Raw genomic sequence first — 17,804 nt, 5'->3', positions numbered from 1 at the left:
GTATAACTCGTTTATTGCACCCATGTATCTTCTGTCACAAGGTAAATTTGTTGCTGCTACATCAAAGGTCTGAGCTACTTTTTTTTTTTTTATCCTTCCCTCCCTCTCACTTTCTCTTGATCCCCCAAACTCAGCTTCCTCGCCTTGGGGTTGCATTTCAACTTCTTTTGCATCACAATGATGAACCTGCTCTGTCCTCGCAATTTAGCAATCTTGTCCTGTAGGTGTTGTAAATGCAGGGAAAAAAAGAGCAGCGGGGAGGGAGATGGGGAGTGAAAAAGAATCTTGTTTTCTGGTTACAAAAGCAGTAACAGAGGGTGTTTGACTTAAAATGTGCTGACGGTTTTTTTTTCTTTCTCTCTCAGAGTCAACAGAAGTTTTTCTCATGAATAACATAATATTTTCCCCCTCTCTCTTTTTTCCCTTCACAGTGATAATTTTTCTCTATTTTCAGATCCAACCAGAGGGGATGCAGAGGAAAGATATATTCATAAATGTAAATGTGAACTACCTTCCTTTAGCCACGCACGCTGGAGTCAGCTAACCTATACTCAAGCCTAGCGTTGCAGCCCTTTCCCCCTGCATCTGTGTGTGTGTGTGTGTGTGTGTGTGTGTGTGTGTGTGTGTGTGTGTGTGTGTGTGTGTGTGTGTGTGTGTGTGTTCCGGATGAAAGCAAATAAGCAGATGAGTTCTGCTATCGAGGTGATATTGGCTCAGTGGTAGACCCGACCTTTAAAAATGTGACACTTCCTAGGATGGCCCAGTGCCCACAACCAATCTGACTGGTCTGGGCGGGAGGCTGCAGAATTTACAGAAAACATCTCTCCCCATCCATAAAAACCTTAAATATTTTTCATTCATAGAGCAGAGCAGAGTAGTTGCACAGATGGGACTGAGATAATTAGTCTTGTAAAAAAAGAAGAAGGTATTCACAGCTTGATGGTGTGAAAGGGAGCAGAGCAGCAGTTGCAACACTCGCCTGCGGTGAGTGCACGGGGAAGGATTGGATGTTAACTACTAGGAGGGAAGGGGTCAGGGGGTACCTTCACACTGTCTAGCCCCCATCTGACACACTCACGAGGTAGAGTTAGGGGGTCATTCTGGCAGTTTTTTTATGTGCACGCCCTGACATATCGAGGTGGTGGTTGTGTCACAATAGGAGCCTCGGGGTGGCATGTTAAGAGGAGAAGTGGTAATATAGTCGCGTGTGGTTGGGTGGCCTAAATATCACTTTATTTTACCCGATTTCCAGTAAATCTTGAGCCACTAACAAAAAAAAAAAGAAGAGTTGCACAAAGTCACTTGTAAAAACTTTAAGTAACTCTCATTGTGTTTGTGTATGAGTGTGTGTAGATGCATTATGTACGCGTGTGAGCGAGCGAAACAACTGTCAGATTCGTAGGCCACTGTAATCCTCTCCGCCTCTCCGTGTCCGCATTTCTTTATTTGTATTCCAAATGTCAGTGTATAAATGCCTTTCAGAGAGGGGAGATATTGCCACGGAGAGGAGGAGAGCGAGGGGAGAGAGGAGCGGGGACGAGAGGGTGTTGTGTGCCTTGGGAGAGCCGTGTAAGCAGCATGGCAAAGGCACGGGGATTTACAGGAAGAAATAGGTGTTTATTGAGTGCTCCCGTGGGCTTACTGTGTAATAATAGACCTGTCACATTACGCAAATGTGGAGAAGCAGCTTGTGTGTGTTTGTATGTGTGTTTGTGGTGCTGTTTTTCTTTTTCTTTTTTTACATGTGTGTGTGTGTGTGTGTGTGTGTGTGTGTGCTGTGTGCGTGCACGTGGATGCCAGAGCTGCCTGCCTCCGCATCATCAACTCCTGAGAAGCAGCGATGAGCGAGCGGATAGAATTAGTCAGGCGAGAGCCTTTAGCCGCTAATACGCGTAATTAAAACTGCAAGCTGAGGCACTTAGATGCTTGTGTACTAAATAATTTACATGCCATGATCTATGGATCATTTCCCGCTCTTAAATACCAAAGATGGGAGAACAAGAGGGAAAAAAGACTGGCAGAGGATTTATCAGTATCTCTACCATAAGCAGGATGTCATGGTAACATTAATCCTTTTCCCACTTTCTACTGCGCTAATCATAAAAGGGGATCAATCCATCCCATTCCTCTGGTGGAAAACATGCAGCTTGATTGCCATTGACGCTTATCAAGCCGTGACGCTAATAAAATATTGCACTAGAGCACCCATTGTGGCCTCATAATCCAGGTAAATAATGCAGTTTTACAGTGCATCATCCCTCAAAGACGAGAATAAAGAAAATTCCGGCGCCGACAAGAGGGAAGAAATAGAACAATATGAATAACACAACAAGGATTTTTAATCAAGTCAGAGTTTCTACTGCTTTGTACTGATATTTACACAATGGAGTATTACGGCTAAAATGTAATTTGAAATGAGCGGATTCAAGGGAGCAGAGCAGCATATTCCCAGTGTAAAAATAATCTTCAACCAGATTGCATTGAGCCCTATTTGTGCTCGTGTGTATGACTTGGAGAGTCAGCGGTTGCCTTTCCTGTGACTCTCTATATGGAGACTTTTTTTGGAACAAAGAGGTGAGGATGTTAATAAAGGCTGGATCAACAGATGGATTAGTTGGGAGCTGAGGACAGGTCGATCCGACAGGCCCTCTGATTCATACTGATTCATATCGCCAACGTGAGGCAAGGATGGAGTAAGCAAATGTAAATATTCAATATTTACCATCTGCTGGTGTTATTAGAGGCGGGGGCTCGGACACGGGCTGTTATCATGCACCCACACTGCTCTCACTCAATATTGTTCCTCCTGCCATGTATGCATTGTACTTGGTGACTATGAAGGCATTCGTAGATCAGGATTTGTTTGAATCTATTCGCTTTGGCGTACATAATGGACCCTAACAATAAGAGCTTTTGTTTAATTACCAATTATCCCGCCCCCCCCCCCAAAAAAATATAAACTCAAATAAATAAACACCCTTTAAAAAATATGTTTAGAATTCTGATGCCACTATGTGTGAATATACTGATAATATTGGCACTCTTGATGAGGTTGAGTTGAATTATTTAAATGCGAAAGCATGACTGAGTCTTCGCTAACCTTATCTCTTCGCCAGTGCGTAATTAGGTACACAGGGGTGTGACTCCAATTGAAGGTGTCGCCATTGTTAGACTCTGTGAAAATATCAACGGGTGAGGTTAACGCCAATTTCCCTGACATTAATGAAATGCACAGAGCCCCTAATGAGCATTGCTCCTTGATAGTACTTATTAGCCGAGTGGAGGGCACCAACTCCCACACTTCAATTTAATAAAACGGCTAAAAATATATTAAATAATAATAATAAAAACATGGAGCAGATGTCAAGGGGCCTTACGTAATTTGAGGCAGAAAAAACAAACTGTCTTGTTGACTTGAACGTGCAGAATGAAAGGAGTGTGTGAGAAAAGTCTTAACACCAGGAAGAAAGAGGACTGAAGGACATGTGTGTGTGGTGTCGGTGTGCAACTGTGTGTGTGTGTGTGTGTGTGTGTGTGTGTGTGTGACCTTTTACAAAACACTGACAACAGAAATAGACAGCTCTACGAATCAATAAGGCAAATTAGTTGTGAAAAGTGGAACTGACAGGCAGTTAAAATTAGCCATCTGTGTCAGGCTGACGTGTCTTTCAAATAATAACTAACCTCGGGATCTTTCCGTGTCAACAATGCTATGGATCTAGCGTAGCAAAGCACACCGATCAAATCGTTTATCATCCTACCACACAACCTTTTGGATACCCTTTACATAATTATGATCCAGTTTGATGGAGGCCTTCCTCATCAGATGTACATTTAAAAAGATGGCGTACGGATGAAACTTTGCTCTCTGTTCTTTTTTTTCCTCGTGTCTACGTGACGCGCGGCTTCCTGGGGACTGGCTTGTCCAGCTTTAGGATTCCAATGGCAGGTCCGAGGATTGCGTGGGCAAATCAAACACACTTATGGAACAGAGGAAATCTTCTTTTCGGAGGAGCATGTATTATGGATGGATTTAAGAGATTAGACGGGGAGCTGCTTTACCTGCAGTGGACGCTGCTTGTCCTGGCTCTTTGGAGATTTCAGGCCACTGCCTGGCTGCTGCAAGAGTAATTGCCTCGCTGCTTGTAGGGCCTGAGAAGAAAGGAACACAAGACAAAAGACAGTGTGAAAAAAAAAAACAGAGAGAAAGAAAGACGGGGAGGAGGGAGGAAAAGAGACACTGGAAATAAACTATTAGATTTCCTGAAGCTGACAGCGGAGATAATTCACATTTTCAGGGACAAAACAGTCATCTGAGTGAAAAACCTGTCAAATATCACATGCTATTCTCCGCAACACATTCTGATGTGGTTAACACCACGTCGGAGATACGTTTTAGTTTTAACAACTCACAGAGCTGTGATCAAGGATAAATACAGTTTGTGTAGAGCACCCATGAAGAAGAAGGTGGAGGGGGTGGTGTGCTGGGGAAGAAAAAGACAGAGCGTCAGTAGAATTGACCTGTCTAGTGTGTGCTCAACTGAAATACCCACTTCTCTCGGCAAATTACCAGCGCATTTGCATATTCATAATATCAATTTGAAGTAGAGGCAGCACCATGTGAAGTGTCCCTGGGAGCTGTAATTAAAGTTGACAAAATCAACATCAGATTACATTTAGAGTGAATTAACTAGCAGCACAGATTTCACGCTATGCATTATGGTTGCTCATGAGCAGAGGATGGGCGATAGATGGATCGGAAGATGGACAGGTAGATGGAGAGAGAGGGAGACCTTTCCCTGCCTGATGAAATTATCTCACAGCTGTTCACACGTGGCAAGAAACATTTGAAAAATCATATTTGTAAATTGTAAAATTTGCCACCAACACTGTTTGATGTGTTTGCCAGACATGGAAGATGATAGGAATCAGAGAGGCTGGGATGTGGGGTAATTTATTTCTCTAGGGTTTGATGGGATTACAGATCCCCTCCCGCCTGGCGGTGTGTGTACTGAATGTGTGTGACGAGCGAGCTCCAGCTTCACAGGTACGGTGGCAGCTGGGCTAGCAGCTTCACTCCAATTCTTCAAGAGCAGATGGATGAAAGAGTCTGGCAGAAAAGAACATTGTGCACAGCTGCTACTACTGCTGCTGCTGCACACAGCCGTATTCTTATACCTTGTATTCTTCAGGCCTCACGAGCATCAAGTGGGAGAGGAGGGGGGAAAAAACATGCACACAACACAACAACTTCACAGGTGTTTCTCTCTTTTTTTTGATGAAAAAAGAAGAGGACGAGTAGGAGGAGAAGCAAGAGAAAATAAATAAAACTCGGATGGAGAGAGTGACACTTCCTCAGGAATCAGGGGTGCTCATTTTATTTTTCTGGTGCTTGCCAGTATCCATGACAACAGCTGCCTTGACAGGGCGTGCATATGGCGCAGCTCTGCCAGCTGGTGGGAACAATGTTTGAACTAGTACATTGAGATCCTGAGCAAACAAGAGGAGAAGACGAGAGAGAGGGAGAGAGAGAGGGAGAGACAGAGAGAGAGAGAGAGAGAGAGAGAGACAGAGAGAGAGAAAAAGAGAGCGAAAGAGAGAAAGATAAAAAAAATGAGGAGGAGAAAAAAAGTTGCCATGTCTTAACCCCTCAGGGAACGCAGCCACCTCCTGATCAATTATGAAAAGACAGAGCTGGGGGGGCAGGGGGGATGCTTGAAGAGGTGGTGGAGTTGATGTGTGTGTGTGTGTGTGGGGGGGGGGGAGGGTCTGTCTGTCTGGGTGCTCAGGAGGAGCCAGGCTTTCTGAACTAAAGTAAACAAACACATTACACTGGCACTGGGTCCTAACTGCATTGATCTGTCTCCTTGGTAAGAGGAGCCTAGTCGCCACCGGTGAGTGTGTGTGTGTGTGTGTGTGTGTGTGTGTGTGTGTGAGTGTATAATGTGACATCTGTAAGCTGAGCCGTGGTCTTTCTTCAGAGCACACATGCGTGCAAAAAGTTGCAAAAAAACAACTAACTGCAGCAGACGGGCAAACATACGCACACGATGTGTGTTTCTTGTGGACTTTTTCCAAAATGGACGGGAAATAAAACAACGCTTGATTTTCACTTAATTTTATTGAAAGAGGAAACAAAATTCCTTGAATGCAGCCAATCACTTTGCTAATTAAAACACAGGGCCTAATTAATCTAAGCGTGATTGGTGAATCAAAGTAATTATAAGCTTTATGGAGTCCTGCACACAGTCATTAGAGGGAAGGCTGCTTGATGAATGCAACCCGAGGTAGACGGAAAGAGGAAATGTTTATCCATGTGCGAATCAATAATGACTCAAAGTCAAGAGAGCCACTCCAAATATTACACACGGTCAAGAAGAAAGGAGGTGTTTTTAACGCCACTTTCAATATCAATGCCAGGTAAATATGGAGGGAGGTGCAGGGTTGAAGCAGAGAGATCAACTACACCCGGCTTATTAAAAAAAGGAGTCTGCTCAGACTGCATAAAGAGTACTTCTCCAAACATAACACAGACCTTATCAACACCGGCCAAACTTTTCCAGAGTGGTTCGTCATGCATGGAACTGCCTGTCACCTCTCCCGTGGAAGTGGGGTTAGCTATTTTTCTGAGAGTCTATGATGGTGTGGAAGGTAAGGGAGGAAAATAAAAAGCACTGTCCGCTCACTTATACTGGCTCAGAGTATTCAGCCATTACAGTAAAAAGCACCAATTTGTGCCACCCACTTCCCACTCCACAGAGATGGCAAGTTGAAGCTCATCTTGAAGCACAAAAAAGCACAAAATGCCAAGGAAAGTCATCAAAACTTTGCTGAAGAGCCACCGGAGCGGACAAAAACACAGACGAGTGCAGGCGTACCGTCTATTTAACCTGGGTTGCTATGCAAGAAAAAATGACATCCCCAGTCTATTAATGCACAAATTGTATAAACAGCACAATGTGACACATTCTTCAGAATAAGAGAGGGAGCCAGAGAAAAAAAGAGCCAGGCCCTGCTATATAAATAACAAGGCACTCAGAGGCATATTTGATGTTGATATCCATCACTGAGGTTGGAAAAGAGAAAAAAAAAAAAAACAAGATGAGGGAAAATAACACACAGAGCGACCAAGACCGCGACACGGGGATCCTTGTGAAAATAAGATTCAGCCCAAATGGATCTGGTGTAATTGGTTTCAGATAGTGAGGTCAGGAGAAAGGCGATACAGGCGACTATTATGCGAAACGGACCGAGAAACAAGAATGTTTACACAGGCATTCCTCTGCTACATTAACAGGCATGCAGAGATCACTGGAGAGGGAGAGAGTGAGAAGAGACTGACAGAGAGGGGAAGAGAGGAAAAAAAAACAAAAGCAGGCACCCATTCATCCCTCCCTCCCACTGTCCTCCACTCTCCCAGCCCCAGTGTTTAGACTCTATGCAGGACAGGGTAATAAGGAACACCTATCACAATGCACCTTTGTAAAGGAGCATGCAAAGATCTTAAACAAGCATGAAATACATTAGCAGGCCCTGCAAAAACCATTACAAATCTCCAGATTGCTTATTTTGTGTGGCGGAAGGGGGAAGGGGGAAAAAATAAGCCATCCACTAAGAATGTCACTCTTTCAAATCCACCTGGAGACTGCACGATATGCAGCCATGACATTGGAATTGGATATAACTGAGAGGCTGTAACATTGTGTTTGAACAGCGCAGATCCCTTCCTTGCTCAGGTCACGTTGGGAGTTGTTGTTATTAGGGGACACAGCAGACACTGGTATGATGACACTGGTATGAAATAAGGTGCTCTCAACAGGTACGTCTCCACAGCGCTGGATGCATGTCGCCATGTTCCTGAAAGTAGCTGTAAACACGGCCTATCAATGGTTGATCGATAAGAAACGGGTTGCATTATGATAACACAGTTTTACTGGGGTGTGCGGAGCGGATGTTTTGTGTGTGTGTGTGCTTGTTGTACGGAGTAAAGGGCTGCTGTTCAACACTAGGCTCTAGGCCAGAACAACTCCCGTCATGCTGACAGCTTTGACAACTCCCACACATGCAAACCCTTGCTCATGGTGCGTGAATAAGCACGCACACACACACACAGCAGCGCACCACCGGGCTTATCTATCTTCGCTTCCAGGAAACACAGACGGCGAAGGAGGGGGGGGCAAAAAGGAAAAGTGTGACACTTTATTGGAGCTGGAGGGAGTCACATGCCACAGAAAACAAGGCACAAACAGTTTAAGCTGAACAAACAAACATGGCTGATTGGACTGAGGCTGCCGGCCCGCTGGCGGGGGAGATATGCGCTGACACTCAACACCAAAATATTTACACCCTATCTCCTTATATAAGTGGATTCAGGGCAGATGGATGGATGGATACGGATTTGGAGGGGCTGGCTGGAGAGGATAGACAAATGAGAAGAGAAGAGGAGAAGGAGAAGATGTTCCATACAATGTCTGAATACAAAAGTGGGGCCTGAGTTTGTGAAAACAAGCAAAGGGAACGTCGTCAGAACAGCAGAGGCCCTAAACAGGCGCCATGGAGGAATCGGAGAATGGATGCAGCTGGGTGGCGTTGAGATTACAGAAGAAGAAGAAGAAGAAGTTCAATCAACCACTGACAATACAGTGTGTGTCTATTGGAAACCCTCAGACTGGAGTTGCTCAATGTCTTGGTGGTTTTGTGAACACCGTGTCAGAGATGACACTGATGATCTTTGAACTTCTAAACAAATTCAGTTACTACATTTTCTAAATAATCGGATCAATGCTTGATGTGCGTGGGCTTCTATAGTTGCTATTGATCTCCTCCACCTATAGTAGCTCGGCCACAGGAGCACAGAGACTCCTTTCCTTTTATAAAGGTCAGAACTGCCGATGACGCACCGGTGCCTCGACAATGGCTCCAGACTGAGTTCCCTTATCGCCTCCACAAAGAGCACAATACACACCTGGATTCAGTCACCTCTGCTTGGTTGAGTGCGTGGAAAGGAAATAATAAAGAATGACGTCTTTTGAATGCAGTTTGCAGATACAGATAGCAGCTATGTTGTCAAAAAAGGCTGTTGCAATGATTGGATTTCGTTTTAAGTCAAAAGCAAATGGTATTGTTGAAAGTTGAAGCTAATGTGAAAGTGACTGAAGGTGCACTATCAAAAAAAAGGTGTATTTCCTTGACTGACGTGTAAGTATTTCAAATCAGTTACTCCTCAGCTCTGCCGAGGCTCCCTTTCTATCGCTCTAATAACTGTCGGGACGGTGGAAAGTACAGTCAAAGTATTTCCCAGCAGAAACCTATTGGTTATTTCTCAGATGGCACTTCCGTGAGAAACGAAAAAGAAGGAGAGAAACCAGAGGGGAAGGAAAGAAGGGAGAAAAAGAGAATTCGGAAAGTATGTAGGAGTAATGAGCATTTTAATTTATGACTCAATAAATCAACAGTCTGCAGTGAACAAGGGAGAGAGAGAGAGAGAGAGAGAAAGGGAGGGAGAGGTCCATGGAGAATCTGCTCTGGGCTCAGGACGGAGGTAAAGCTTTCCAGCAGAACAATGGGCTTCTGTGTCCCACTCTAATGTCTCTATCTCAGTGTTTTCGGCTACTTCAGCTTCCACTGGCTCAACATATAAAGTGCTTCATCCAAAAACGACGATCTGTTTGTACTCATTTGTTGTTGTGGGCTCTTTTTTCTACATTACATTACAGTTCATTTAGCTGACGCTTTTGTCCAAAGCGACGTACAAAAGGTTTCTAAAGTGGATAATAGGTGTTTGGGAAGAAAACCTTCCATATTGATTGCTTGCTCTCTTCAACTCCTTTCCTCCTCTTCACTGCACTTTGAATTCAACTCAATGTCTTTTCTCTCTCCTCCTCCCACCTCCTCTCCCCTCCTTATAGCTCATATTATTCATTTCTTCCTCTCATCTTTCTGTCTTTCTTCCCCCTCTCTCCCACGTCTCTCTCGCCCCTTGTTTATTGATTCTCTAGATTAAGAATTCCTAGGGTGGAGGATTGTAACACACAAGCATCAAATTATTTTGGGGTGTGCTTATTTGCCTTTCCCTTGCATCTATTTGGCCTGTGTCTGTAGACAATTATGCCTACCCAGCCCCAGACTCAGGTGCTAATAATGAAGGACAAATAGAATCATATGTGTAAACTTCCCCCACTGATGAAAATTTATATTAACTTTCTGCCACAGTAAACAGAGCTGCATAGCTACACCCTCCCGGGAGGATTGACGAGATGAATTTGCTCACTCCTACCCCAGGAAGAAAAGCGGTGTTGGTGGCAGGAGGGGTATCGAGCTCCATTGTGTAACCCCGCACTTATTTTTTTCCACTAACGAAGACAAAACACGGGTCTGTTTTGCCCATCACAGATAAAGTGTGTGTTTATGTCTGTGAGAGAGAGTTGAAGAGTGCATATGCACAAATACGTGCGCGTCTGCGGAGACGTCGGGAGGCCGTGCCAGCAATAACAGAGCACGGCCTGCTGTAGTTCACTGCAACCGACATCCCACCTCCTGCTGTTATCTCCATGGATATTCTGTGCAAATACAATGATATATCTGTTCCAGCCAGGGAGAGTAATTGTTTCACAGCTACCTTCGAGCTGAACTTTAACACCTCAAACTGAGGTGGAATTTGAAGGGAAGAAGAAATGTATTTTGAGCATCAGGTTAGAAAGACTTATTTCTTAAATAATCTTAGATGTGCCATGACTTTATATACTTGCTTATTAGCTCTTTGTCATGCAGATGCTATAACTGGGTCTGTTCTTCAGCCATTGTCTCAGTGCATCTCTTCCATGCTTCATCACTTCTATTCAATTTACCCCACAACGCCCGCTTTCACCCTGGCGCTATGTCTCTGCTGGTGGCTTTAGCAAAGTCTTTACTATGACCTGTGCTGTATTGCTACGTTTAGATAAAAGTTGACAGCAGGCCCATTCAGCAACGCTCTTTATCTATTGCTGCTCATAGGGAAGTCCTTTAGAGCCCGACAACTGAGAGCTACCACAATATACTATCACAAAGAGCCAGAGAGGAAGACAAATAGAGACAGACAGAGAGAGAAGAGACCGGCGAAGGTATCTGCCTGGGTGGAAGAAGGGAGGAGTGTGTGTGTGTGTGTGTATGAGGTGGGCAGTGTGTGAGGTCAAGTGTTCTCTTCGCAAAAGCAAAGCTTGCATGAGGTATGAGTGTTCATATCTCTCTCTCTCTCTCTCTCTCTCTCTCTCTCTCTCTGTCAGTGTGGTATGGCCGTAATCTGAAATAGAGCATATACACTTGCTGTTTATAGAAGGTAAAACACAATGAATTGTCTTTTCTTAATATACGTGGACAGTTCTATTCATGTTTTGCTAATTAAGAAGGAAACAAAATGCTTATATCTCTCTCTCTCTCGCGCTTCATTTCCTCTTCAGGTGATTATGATCCCTCTCCTTTTCACAGTTCCAGGCGAGTGGAGGTCACACAGTTGGATGAATACCTGATATAAAATGTTGCATTCAGCCCAGCCATAGTTCATTTGAAAAAAAGGGGCTGAGTCAAGTGGAAAAATTGGACTGCGTATCATACTGTCTATATGACAGCATGACAAAACTGTGAACTATACGCCGACTGTAGCTTTTCAGTGAGCTTGAACACAGCTGTATTTCAGGGTTTCCCCCCATCATTCTTGTCAGCGAGACGCAGAATGAAGTTGCTTTTCATGGAGCTTGTGTCTGTCTTTGTTGACAAGGCCTTATTAAGAGGCTCTCACTCCAAAAACATGGCCAGAGGCGACTGTTGCACCAGAGAACAAGCAGCCGCCACGGGAAAAGCTTGTTTTGTGCAGAATGTCAATACCAATAGACGCTGTAGAATGAATGCGCTGACACACATGTCTGCGTGAGAGACACAAACATAAAGACTGGGGCTATAGCGGTAAATAAAAGGTTGCTGCATCCTGGTTAGGTAAACTGCATTTAGGTGCGTTTACCCTCTATTAAAGCACTGATGGAGACACACAGCATGTACACAGCACATATACACTCAGAGCCTACACAGGAACACAAAACAATGATTAGGAACAGGAAAGCCGAGAGTGTCCCTGTCATCCACCTTCATGCCGACCAAAATTGGGGCTGATGTCATTTAAAAACCTACAGGGTTTGTGTGTGCATGTGCAAACCAAGCCCGCGTGCCTGCTTAGTGCACGTGTGTACATCAGATCCTGTCTTGGGGGCTCTGCTGTTGCAGGTCAATAGTACGAGTGTCTGTCTGTCTCGTCCTGCAGAGCTCAGGTTAAGTGCTGAGTCTAATTGTTACCCTGTTCTGGGGTCGATGAGAGAGCACCCTGACCTCAGCTGTAAATGACCTTACCTCCCGCGCTGCATGGCTGACCCTGAATTTGGCCTGCTGCTGTAGTGATACTTTTCTACATGCTGTAAACAGGACATTGTCTAGCGTGATAATTCCTCAGACAATTATTTAGGAGCTTATAGACCGTTTGTAGTTTAAACAAGTTTACGTGACTACTTTGTCTTGCCATTAGTCCCCAGTCACCTCAGTGGGGATCGCTCTCCATTGCGGGCGGTGTATCTTTCAATGAACGCCACACTTCCCCGAAAGATCAACTCAATAAATAGCCACTACATCTGCCCGTGGAAGGGCCATGGATCACATTCACTCCCCCTCTCCCAATCTCTTCGCTTATATAACACCTATCTGTTCCTGTGCTCCTTCTCCTCCTCCTCCTCCTCCTCCTCCCTGCATTGTACCTTGGTGGTTGTCTTGTGAATATTCCAATTACAGGGATGTGTGTTTGACCTTTAAGCGAGCTGTAGAAGATATAGTTATCTGCCTTCCACTCTGACACCAGGCGTCTATCAATCAGTGTTCCACCACCACCACAACAGGCTGCTAGACTGAGCTGAGTCTGGTGAAACGTGTTCGCGCGTGTGTGTGTGTGTGTGTGAGAATAGTGAGAAAAAGATGGAGAGCTATCACAAGCAGAGATTGTGACTGGGGTCAGGTCGGCAAAGAGGCTTGAGAGTCCCAGTGGTAAAAATGTAAAAATTCAGGGTTTGTGTGTGAATATATAAATGTATACCACATATACACACACACAAACACACACAGACAAAAAGAGAGAGAGAGAGAGAGAGAGAGAAGAGAGATGTTAATTTTTTTCCTTTAATCTGCCACCAGCCTGACTGAGCCCTACTTCCATAAACAAAGCCTTTTCCAACAGCATCCTATATCACGCTTCTAAGAACAAGCAAGCGCGAGCAGAGTCATACTTCTTTAGTTTCATTCTTGTTCCCCGCCCTCTTCCAACGGGCTAATCTACATCTTTCATTGAATCAAGAATGGAAATTCACAAGAAATGCTTCTTTTTCAATTTCATGCTGAAGTAGCTCAAGTTAGCGGGTGTAATTTCTCCTAACAAGAAAATGTATCACTCTGTCGCACATTTAGTCCGGCTATGTGCGACACGGGCCTTCTTTCTGCATTTTTTCTTTTTCTTGGGCTTTGATAAATGTGCCAAAAGCATGATCACTCCCTTCATAGCACTCCGTACAAGGACAGAACAATTACAGTGGTTATTAAGAAAATAAAACCTCTGGTTGAAATTTGTATGAAAGATAAGTGACATATCATTTAGGACTGCAGTGAAGGCATTACAAAATTAAGTCTGGAATAAGCCAAGGGGGGGAATGGGGGTTGTTTTACACATATTGTAGGGACCTCAACTTCTGAGTGAGAATTATGTCACAAGCTAGTTAACACAAAGAATATGGGACGAGTGAAAAGGAAAACACGCAGTTTTCAGGGACTTTGAGAGGGATTCTCTCCTCACACATTTCAAACTTGTGTTTCTTCTCTGACAAAAATTCCACTAAAGAGGCACAAGACTCCGACACATCCATTTAAAGTTTTGTGCAAATTATGATTATCAGGTTCACACCGAATTGGATGATGAAGTCCAAACAGGTGGAAAGGAATGCGTGAAGAATAGTATCGCTGAAACAATACCACGCATGGCCAAGCCACCAGGCTAATGTATATTTATCATGTAAACTTCTGATAAATGCATACGCAGAAACAATCAAATCTCCGGCTTTCAATTGGAAGATTTTTGCACCATGGACTCAAGCGTGAAACCAATATCAGCTTAGTGTCTAGTCAAGCTTGAAGTGCTGCGCGTAGCCCACAAAGCATGTTCTGCATATGCTCACGGCCGTGACTTTTATCAGGGTGGAACAAGCAGCTTTCCACTGCTATCACTGATCAATTCGTGTGAGTTAAGTCCCGCAGTGTGGGTAAATAAGCAGTGGTTAGGCCTTGATGAGGAATGGCAGGCTGTTTGCGGGACCACAGGCTGGAGGAGAGGCGGGCCCGTCTATCTCGGCTGCAGTGTGACTTCCATCGTTAACCTCATGCTGGAGCACATCTTACTCTCTGTATGTGCCCAAAACAAACGTGCAGTACGTCCTCCCACAGGACTTGATTGTAAGTGGATTGTTTTTTTTTTCCAGGCTTAAAATATGTTAAACTGTTAGCTCCATTTCCCCCACATTTAAAAACAATATAGCAAATACTTTGCCTGGCCTCATTATGAAGTTGTAAATAATACAGATGACAGCAAAGTGAGGGCCTGACCTTGGCTCATACACAATAAAAAGCAGCAGCTTCAGCTCTAAAGCCTGCAGTGAAGAGAGCCAAAGCCAGTGCTAAGTGACATGTCAGTCAGTTCGTCTGTTTGGAGCCTTCAATTCCCCACGGCCTGAGCTTATTTACTGCATTTGTATGAAAAGCTGTGAAGAGGAGAGGGCTGAGAGCCCGGCGTGCTCTCCTACATATGTATACATGTGTTTGGAAGGCAATGCGTAAAGAGCAGCTCCCCTCGCAGCCTGGTAGCGTTACAACTACAAACAACTTGGGAATAGGAAAGAGCCATTTATATATTCAAAAAATGGGTCAGGGATGAAGGTAATCGGAGCAACGGAGAGCGTTAACAAGTGATGATACCTGGAATCTGTTAGCCGAGATTCCGGGCGCATTAGAGGAAGAGAGCACCGGTGACATTAAAGATGCTACTACTTTCTGGTAGTCATCGTCTTAACCAGATTTGAAGTCATTTTAATATTAGTTGGAGAAGGGGAGGGGGGGGGAGTACACACAACAAACCATCGGGCATGCGTTTCAGAGTCTGATTTGTTACTATTCATGGCTAAAGCGGAGAGGAACTGTAATACTAGACATGCTTGTTAAATTCACAACACTCCAAAGCTGCCTTCTAGCAAATCCTGTCTTTTGGTTGTCAGCTTAAGACACCCCGGCATATGCATATGTAGGATTTTTAAGCTCTGTTAAATGGATAGCGGTGTCGTGGCCTATCAAATGACTATAAGCCACTTGCCTTTTTTTTTGAGGAGGAGGGTGGGGGGGGGGGGGGAAGGGAAGCATTTCCAGAAAATCAGACAGCAATGCGTTACCTTGTGTGTTAACCCCCTCCGCACATGTGTTTTCTCTATCCTCCTGTTAACTCCACATTAGAGGAAAACAGAGCCATTTACATGTGTATTTCCAGGCTGTGGGTGACAGTAACACTCCACCCCGTCACATTAACTACTGGCACTCTGTTTAAGCCAACGACAGGGGAGTGGCAACAAACAATGACAGAATGCCTGTTTTCGATTGTGAGGCCACGAAAGATGATGCACCATTCACCACCAAGGCAGTTTGCAAATAAATTATTGTGGAGGGTATTGAGCTGGAGCAATTGCTCAGTCCATTCAGAGTATGTGTTTGTGTGTGTGTGTGTGTGTGTGTGTGTGTGTGTATGCATGCCTGTATATGTGTTTGTGTGAGTGGACTTATAGATCCAGTGCCATTTATTTCCCAGAGCTGGAGCAGGGCAGTTAGGGAGGCGTAAAAGGAAATGAGTTGTGAAGTGGCCATTGATCCCGGCCCGCACTAGGTTGGCTCGAGACTGCAGGACTATCGGCCACAGTATGTGCCACTGAATGGCTGCCTCTTATTTACACTGAGGTGGTTAACCCTGACCTAGTTCATTTATCACGGGGCTAATGCGATACACGGGAAAAAGAAAAGAGAGAAAGGAAAAATGTGACGGGTCAAACAAACGGCCTTATATAGATTGAATGATGTCAACTGGCGTCCACTTAATGCATTTACCGCTGCCATTCAAATATAAGAAAATGTTAATGTGCATGCGGTTTGTGTTGGACTTTAATGTCATATGAGCAAAAAAGAAGCTTGTCACAGCAAGTGACCTCTGTGGCATTGATCTGATATCCTGTAACCACACACACACACACACACACACACACACACACACACACACACACACACACACACACACACACACACACACACACACACTCTACCTGTGCTGCAACTTGACCTGCAGACCACACTGCCGACTTCACAGCTCCCGACTGCTTGAGCATAAAATAGCCATAAGTGTTTATTTCCAGCAGATTTGCCTCTGTCTATCTCTATCATTCTCTCTTCTCAATCCCTACATCGCTCGCTCCCTCTGTCCCTTTCTCCTCGTCTCTCTTTCAAGCCTTGCAGCTTGACATTTCGCCGTGCTCTCGGGGGACTCCTGTGCGAAATGGAGTTACTGGGAGAGCGCCACTGTAAATTCCAGGAGGCCACATGTAATGTGTCTTAAACATAGATGGACAGCCCAGGTTTCATGGAGCTGAAGAATGAGACGGAAGAAGAGAAGGGAGAGGATGAGGAAGAAGTGGCGTCTGGACAGATAATAGAATAATACTGTGTTTTGTCTGGGGAAGGGTGAGCAAACAGTAGCTATGCTGTCATTCACACCCTATATCTTTAGTGTCATCGCGAAGGGGGGAAACTACAGACCCATATATCACAGGCCTGTATGTATTATTCTGTAGGGACTGTCCTGATAGCAAGGCTTGAAATAAAAAGCATGGCTTTCATTGTAAATAAGTCAGGGAAGAGCTGTCTTTTCACTGAAAGGGGAAATAATTTTACAAAGACATATAGTACATGCTGCCTGCCTAATGCTTCTCTAGCCTTTACAGAAACCCCTTATCTCCAAACGGATGATGACGGTTAACAAAAGGCCCCTTTATGAAATCGTTCATATTTCAGCGGAGGTCTGTCCCCTGTCCTGAGAGGTGATTGATGCATCAGGCCAGGGCCAGTGTCTTATTTACACAGTTGAGTGGGGCAATCTCAGGCCTGAAAGATAAACCTAATGAGCTTCTTTGTGTAAGGGTGCAAATGAGAGACACCATCCTCCCTCCCTCCTTCCCTGTTCCATCCAAAGGGACAGTCTGGGTGATTAGGCCTTTAAATTATGCTCAAGGGCAAAGCCCAGATTTGCATCTTAGGTGTGTGTGTGTGTGTGTGTGTATGTGTGTGTGTGTGTGCGTGTTCTCGAATATGGTACGGAGAGAAAGACAGAGAGGCAGGTGAAGGGCAAAGAGAGAAAGATGCTTGAGGCTTGTTTGTGAGAGGTGATGGAAGGTGAACATTGTGTGTCAGTATTTCAAGTATTCAACTAAACAACAAACTTCAGTTGTTATAAGAGGGAGGTGAGCTCGCGCACACACATATGCACACTGTCATTTTGTCCTTTGTCTGTGGAGTAACTTTCTCCCTAATGACTTTCATTTTGGGGAGAATTTCATTTGCCCCTAAACCCTAAATATTACCCATCACTTGCTGTCATATTTCTCATCCCTTCCATTTCCTCCAGCTAAACAGCTAGGAAGGCAGGTTAATTGCTGTCACTC

General features: G+C 44.5%; 1 protein-coding gene across 1 annotated transcript in view; it reads right to left on the bottom strand.

Moving 5' to 3' along the window:
• foxp2 (forkhead box P2) overlaps positions 1 to 17,804 on the bottom strand; it is a 97,586-nt gene that overhangs the window by 34,894 nt on the left and 44,888 nt on the right. The window contains 1 exon segment of the mRNA XM_029461975.1: positions 4,063 to 4,152. Within this exon segment, the coding sequence (XP_029317835.1) occupies positions 4,063 to 4,152 (90 nt within the window).

This window comes from Cottoperca gobio, chromosome 23 (genome assembly GCF_900634415.1).
Source record: "Cottoperca gobio chromosome 23, fCotGob3.1, whole genome shotgun sequence".
Lineage (NCBI taxonomy): Eukaryota > Metazoa > Chordata > Actinopteri > Perciformes > Bovichtidae > Cottoperca > Cottoperca gobio.
This window is presented reverse-complemented; position numbering and strand designations above follow the sequence as displayed.